Raw genomic sequence first — 7,630 nt, 5'->3', positions numbered from 1 at the left:
TTAAGACCCGCGATTTTAATACTACATAGGTTCATATAAGGCTTTCGATCTCTATATTTACCTATGCTAAAATATCCTCTATCTATCCTATAATTTCCCCTTTCGGTAGCAAATCACAAGATTAAGATCATCTAATTAATAGTCAGTTAGTCGAAAGTAATAAGCTCAGAATAAATCAGACGAACATAGAAGAAAATTACTTCAGATTAGTACAAAAAAAGCAAGCATAATTTAAAACTAGATTACATCGTTTTTCTAGAATAAAGAAAATTAATTCATGCTGAAAATTAAATTCCGCATAAACGAATTCCTCGTATTTTATTTTCTCATGGGGATGGAAGAAGAATCAACACATAGAGCAGCCATCGCGTGCAGCCCCTGTTCCTTTAATGATTATTATTATTATTATTATTATTATTTTTCTATGCAGCTAGCCACTCCCCCAAGCTGCTATGCGTGTTTTTCCTCATTTTCTTCAGCGCTCCTCTCCAGAAAAGAAGACCTTTGCCCCCCTTCGTAAGAAAACCCTAAGCAACCGGTCTTTATTAGTGCATGGCTAGGTCAAATCAAACCCAGTGCATGCCCTTTGTCTCCAGTGCACACACGCACAACCCAACTCCAATTTCATTTTCCCCTTTAATTCCAAAACCCAACTCACATCTTATTTTAATTAAAAACCCAGCTACCCGAGGCCCTTCTTCATGCATGGATATGTTCGGATGCCTCCAATACCAAGCCCAGCTAATGTGAATCTCATGGTTTTCCCACGTGCATGACCTATCTTCATGTTTAAATTCCGAATTTAATTTCCAGAAAAAATCTTCTTTCTTTTCTTCAAATTTGCGATAAAATTAAATGACCGTAGTGAGACCTAAAATCGGCAAAAATAAATAAAATTAGGCCAAAGTTTAAAGTTAAGCATTGATAATTTATTCTAATATATGCCAGTCATCAGTATGATCACTTGCAAAGTAGGTCACATAGTGCACCAATGAGGAAGAGTGACTTAATTACTGTGTGGGATAATAGAAGGGGTAGGGGTAAACCTAAAATAACTTGGGAGGAGATAGTGAGTAAGAATTTAATATCCTTGAATCTATCAAATGAAAAAGTTGATGATCGCATAAATTAGTTGAAAATGATTCATATAACCAACTCCACCTAGTGAGATTAAAGTTTGGTTTTATTGTTGTTGTTGTAACTTAAAAAAACTTTCTAAAATTTAGAAACACTTTAAAAAACTAACCTTCAATTCCCCTTATAATCAACATGTACCGTCAAAATAAATTTTAAACTTGTAACAAAGCACAACTCTAGTCAATCAAATTTTTAGATTCTTTTTGCATAGAGACGAGTTAAAAAATGAAATTTTAGTAAACTAAACTTTCATTTATGATTTTAATGATGGAATATTTTGAAAGATTATTATTTAGATTACACAATTATTAGTTAGAATTATGGAACTTTAATTTTGACATCTACTCTTCTTTTTTAATAAATTACACTATATTTAGTTATAGTTATTGAACAATAATTTTGACATCTACTCTTATCATATTTAATAAAATACTTACAATCATATATATTTAAATCACAGTATATACTTTCATAAATACAATCATTCAAATGCATTTTATAAAAGTGCACATCATTTATAAAATAATACTTACAGGTAATTATGTTCATAAGTTGTGAGAGTCGCACTAATAGCACTTCCATGTGCCTTTTCATGCACCATATCACTGCCTGCTGACTACTGAGTTTAAAAAGATGAAAAAATGAGAGTAAAGACACAGTAAGTTCCTGGCACTCTGCACACGGTTCTAGAATGGGAAAGCGAGTGAAATAGAAACTGATCAGGAGAGAGGATTATGACGATGGCCATTATCCTTGACAAAGAACTGTACCCAGATGGTCTGGGAGGGTATATAGGGAAGCGGTGGATGGTTTGATTCTTCATTCTTCACTGATCGCGATCTCCAGATGCTCTGCTGCTCTGACATACGCTGATGGCCCGTGGTGGTAGTGATGATGTGACAGATAACGGAGTGGAGGAGGAGCTGGAAGCCATGCGCGAGGAGGACTCGTCTTGGCACCCTTGCCGGGTGTCTCTCAGGTGACCCTTTTCTCAGATATCTGATGTAATCTTCTACCTTCGATTTAAACCTTTGTTTTGTCTTATTGAGAATTTGTGTTCCTTGATGCTTTGTTTGGCTGCCGAGAAAACCGAGGCAATGAAAAGGGAAATATTAAATTTTAGGCCTTTGTGTAATAGTAGGAATATGCTTTTGCTATTATTGGTGTTGGTTGTCTGGTTCATTAGGGAGCGGACACTCAGCTCACTTGAGCTGAGCATTTGCACAAAACTGGGTAGCTTTTTATTTTTTTAAAAGGTAGACAAAGCTATTAGAGTCTGATTTCATTCCCTTTATGGTTTAACTTGGACTACCTGAACAACTTTGACCCTCTATATGGAATGAGATTATCAATGTTCATTTATTATTTGATTCATTTTTGGTTATTGTATCAGATTATCTTCGTACATTAATTATTTATTCATTAATTCCTTGGTTGCTTGTTGCTCATATTTTAGTGTTTAGAGAGATTAAGCCTCTTTGTGTATTGATTGTGAGTTTTGACTGTGCGCGTGCGTGCATGCATGCGTGCGTGTGAGAGAGAGAGAGAGAGAGAGAGAGAGAGAGAGAGAGAGAGAGAGAGAGAGAGAACTAATAAACTTGAACACTGTATTGAATGAGATCGCTATTACTGATTAATTATTTGTTTCACTTTAGGTAACAGTATTGGATCTTCTTAGTTGTTTCCTTTTAGAAAAAAAAAAACTAATTTGGCTATTGTTCTTAGTTTGGATACATTTGAGATGACTTGGAAAAGTGAGTTGTATATTTTTTAACTCCAATAAATTACTTATTTTTATCTGTTTTGCTGAAGAAAAGTTTTGTAAGCTATAAGTAGTACAACTCATTGTCGTAAGAGATTCCAAATGCCTCCTTGTTTTGAACCTCTTTTTCTGTATTGAGTATGATCATTGAATGTGCTTGCAGCTCCACTGGAGTTGGTCTTGTTGTAGACTTTGGGGATCAGGAACCAGAGAACATGATATTGGACAAGGAAGAAGAGCTTTCATGCCTTCGTTTTCGCTCTGTTCCTCTACAAGGTGGTGATTGTTCTCACATCAAAGAAGGTGATCGTGTGCTTGCCAGCCATAAGTCACACTACAAGACCCTCTTCCTTGATGCGGAAGTGGAAAAAGTAAACTCCTCTCTCCCTTAATTGTAGTTTCAAGGGAAACTGTTTTCTCAGCCTTAGGCAATGTTTGGTTCACTTGATGAGCAGGTACTGGGATTTTAATCATATACTGTGGTAACATACTATCCAACTTACACAAAATTTGGTCAATGAACGCTAGATCAACTTGGACAATATAAATTCGTGACATCGCAGTAAGAAATGAAGGATTGTAGTGGATTGTTTGTTTTGTAAATGATTGATGACAAAGCCCCTATTAATGACCCTCAACTTTCTTGTAACAAAATATTTTAATAAATATATTAAACGCTCCTTACCTCTAGTCAAGTGCTCACCTTAGTCCATACTGAATAGGTGATTGCCTAGGTGGCTCTTGAGCCAAGAAACCTTGTCTCGAGTCTTCATGAGGCACCTTGATTAGGAAAGCAAACCGGCTGCACTCTGTACATGTGCATTCATGCACAAACTCAAGAAAGAAAAATGGAAAAACTGATCAAATTCAAGGTATACGCTGACCGACCAAGGTCAATACCCTTGAGATATCTAAGTAGGAAAAAGTAAATTTTTATACTTTTCCCTCAAGGAGGCTGTAATAGGAAAGACCTCAAATAGGTACTCTTCAGTTTAAAAGAAGGAAACTCCACATTTTTTAAACATCCGAAGGTGTGTTCCTTCCACATGCAATGAAAAAGAAAGGGAAGATTGATGCATGAAACTTTACTAATATGTCATATGAAACCTTCAACCACCACTTTAATCTGCACCCTCTGTAATTCTGAGTCAAAATTAATATGAATGCTGAACTGCATCAAGTATTATCTCATGTTCTCACTTGTATTTTGAAAGGCGAGACTGGGAAAGTTTGATATGAAGTCTTTCTCCCATCTTTTGCTCAAGGAATTATTGTAAAGAACTCATATATTTATCGATAGATCTCTTACCTAGTTGCATTGAGTTTTAGTTTCTTTTAAGTTACCACGCTTATGAGGCGTTTAACATGATTTCTGCAAATTTACTTTTACTCACGACTAGAAGTTATGTTGTTTTAATTTCTATTTTTGACTCCCATAAATTAAAATTTCTGTCTCACTTATTAATAAGTCAATTTTCATTAGTGAAACAAACATCACTTATAAAAAGGTAACTCTTTTGAATTCTAGGCCATGTATGTGTTTTGGATAAGCCATCCCAAGCACCTGTTCATAGCATGATGTTTGGTCAATTATTACTAAATTACTTTTTTGTCTATATTCCTTTTTTATCATATTGAACTTGAAGTGAATAATGCTTCCTTTTACGTTGAGATGTTGCCTCTCAAATTATAGACTGAGTAACTAGCTCTTTTTTGTTAATTTTTCATCCCTTTTCACTTTCCAAAGTCATTGGTTTAGAATAGAACATATAGTCAACCACTTTCTTTTCAAGGTAGTATGTGTGCATGCTTTAATTGCAGACAAGTATACGCTCTTTTAGGTTAGAATGTGAAAATATTGAAATCACATCAAAATGGCCATAAATGTTTCATTTAAGAAAAAAGATGAAGAATGTTCTAGCTTAATTTGAAGTTTGAGCTATTTTACTAAGAAGTGACTGTGCATTAGACACACACTTAACAAATATATGATATGATATGAGCGTATTCATATTTTTATAAAATAGGACACAGTATGCAGTTGAACTAGTGACATCAATAGAGAGAGAAATTTGCGCTCGCATGTATTGTGAAGATTTCCAAGATATATTTTCCTTGTTTAAAGTTTGAAAGAAGGAAAGAAGAAGAAGCTAGTCTGATTTGTCTCATATAGAAAAAGGAACAAACTTTTGGTTTCCCTATATATATGTATAGGTATATGCGGGGCAGTTTCTAAACATCTTTGTACAAAAGTATGGCCTTGTATGAGTACAATCATGTAGTCACTAATCACACATCTGTATATAGCATCATGAGACACATGCAAGTGCGTGGCACAATGTTTTTCAGATGGCACATTTTGCACTTTGCACGTGTGTCAGCGTGAGCTGTTGTATAGGTGCTTAAATTTATGCACTTTGGTTGATTTGCAATCCAATACTGCAAACACCCTGTTAAACTAGTCTATTGACTCAGTGGGTCCCAGTGACTGAATAGTGCGAGTTGGTGGTGCCAAAGAGGTGTGATCCAAGGGGGGTCTTGAAATGGTGTAGGCAGTTTAGTAACTGTCAGATCTGATGGCACACATTTAAAATATTCTAATGACTATAGCTACATGAAGAGCCATAATTAAGCCTATGAATGGGCAACAAACTGGGCATTGTAAAACTTAGTTAAATTCAGAGACTCAGAGCAAAATGCTACAATCAAAGTCTTTTCATTTCCTGCAAATTCTTCTTGTTTTCTTTCTGTAGTCATCCAAACTATTGTCTGTTGTGGGGACAATTTATTTGCTTGCAATTGTCTGTCAGTCCATCTCTGTTGGTGCAAACACAAGTGGACAAGGATTCACTGCATCTTAGAGAAGATTTGCTTGAACTGAACACACATGGCTTGTGTGGAGTGAATAAACCATTAAGGAAAGTGACTTATGTACTGCACCTTGAAGCGACTTTCTACTGTAAAAATTCTTCAGTGATTCACCTTCTGCATGTCAGTTGGATATTTAGTGTATTGAAGGTTGCATCTTGTATAGGTTTCTCTTTTGTCCCATGTTGAAGAAGCTAGATAAGATTTCATCAACTTATGTAAATTTGCACTAGTGATGGGCTAGAATGTGGGATTTAGGCTAGCTTTTATAAAACACATGCCTGCTGCCCAGCCTGGCTTCAATTGACATGTGTGAAGTCTTCTCATTTTTATTTATTGTTATTATTACTGTTGAAGAGTTTCTGATTACTAGAAAATCTATAAAATATTTAGGTCTCCCAAATTATAGTATACCTATGTAAATGAAAGGGCGATAGTACTAAAATAACACGGAGACTTGTAACACTCCCCCACAAGCTTGAGCATATACGTGCACACATGGTCGACACACGCATAGACACACACTCACACACGCATACACACACACACACACACACGCGCGCGCGCATATATATATATATATATATATATCGTATTCTTCTAGGTTGTTACGAGTTAACTTAATTTGGGTACCCCAAGAGTTGGTAAAGAAACTACCAATTGATATACAAACTTAATATGGGTGGTTTTAATGAGCTGTTGCAAAATCTTTTTTCCAAAAAAATGACAATCAAATTTGATGTGTTTTATCCTTTCATGAAAAGCTAGATTTTGAGCGATAAGAGCTACTTGATTATCAAACATCAAATACATAGATTGTGAATGTTGAATCCACATTCTTCTAACCTTTTCTTTTAATCAAATCAATTTACAGGTAGTGTGAGCCATGACCCAAATTAAAATTCTGCACTTAACCTTGCAAGCATTGTTTGGTACTCTTTCAAGACACCAAGTTGCCACCAACAAATACATATTTCTTCTGTTGAAGGGTAATCTAATGCAATCTGCAGTTGTGTATCCTGGAACATGAGTATTACCCTGATCTTGATGCAAGGGACTTTCTCTTAGCCCATCTTTTTGATATATAGAATAACAACACCCTTGGGAGAATCAAGGAATTGACTCAGAATGCCGGCTGCAAAAGATATCTAGCCTAGTGATAATAAGATAATTAAACTTTTGCAAGCCTCCAAAAATTAGCTAATAATTTAGCCCCACATTAGTTTAGTGTTAGGATCCATTAGTGGGTTTGGATCCCAACAAACCTATTTCATCCAACATATTGAAAACATATTTCCAATGATAAAATAGCCCCCAAATGAGATTTGGATACCTCAATTTCCAAGAAGTGCTTTAATGGGGCCACATTTTTGTTTGGAATTTGTTTGTAGAAATTGCTTTAGATGCTATATGCTTTGAGTATCATCATGCCTGATACAATGTCATCCACAAAAACGTTGGGGAAATTTTCCCTTCATCAATGGAACATTAGTGGAATGTTTTTTCCAATTTGTGAGATTTGACATGGGGAATGGAACCAATGTTTTCTTTTGGCATGATGTGTGGCATGAGAACAGTAATATTATAGCTTCCTTTCCTTCCTTCTACAACTTGGCTTGTGACAAAAATGCCTTTATTCGTTCTTGCTATTTGGGCTAGTCAGTTGTGTTTTCTTGCAAATCTGTTTTTGAATTTTTGATTCATTCCAACTCTTCTTTCTTGCTATACTCCACTATTTGGAAAGCTAAGGTTGCCCCTAAAATAAAGGCTTACACTTGGTTGGTTGTGCTTAATAAGATAAACACCAATAACTTGTTGCAAATTAGGAGACATATGAAGGCTCTCTCTCCTGATGTATGCGTG

General features: G+C 35.5%; 1 protein-coding gene across 3 annotated transcripts in view; it reads left to right on the top strand.

Annotated features, from left to right (window-relative positions):
- Positions 1–1,711: 1,711 nt before the first annotated feature.
- LOC131159375 (uncharacterized) overlaps positions 1,712–7,630 on the top strand; it is a 78,973-nt gene continuing 73,054 nt past the window's right edge. For 2 of the 3 annotated variants that reach the window (XM_058114244.1, XM_058114245.1), the window contains exons 1-2: positions 1,734–2,116; positions 3,063–3,270. In XM_058114244.1, coding sequence (XP_057970227.1) covers positions 2,010–2,116; positions 3,063–3,270 — 315 coding nt within the window. In that variant the 5' untranslated portion in view covers positions 1,734–2,009. Of the gene's footprint in view, positions 2,117–3,062; positions 3,271–7,630 lie in introns of all 3 variants that reach the window. The other variant, XM_058114246.1, reaches the window with a different exon arrangement.

This window comes from Malania oleifera, chromosome 7 (genome assembly GCF_029873635.1).
Source record: "Malania oleifera isolate guangnan ecotype guangnan chromosome 7, ASM2987363v1, whole genome shotgun sequence".
Taxonomy (NCBI): domain Eukaryota; kingdom Viridiplantae; phylum Streptophyta; class Magnoliopsida; order Santalales; family Ximeniaceae; genus Malania; species Malania oleifera.
The sequence above is the reverse complement of the archived record's forward strand: the minus strand, read 5'-3'. Positions and strand labels throughout refer to the sequence as shown.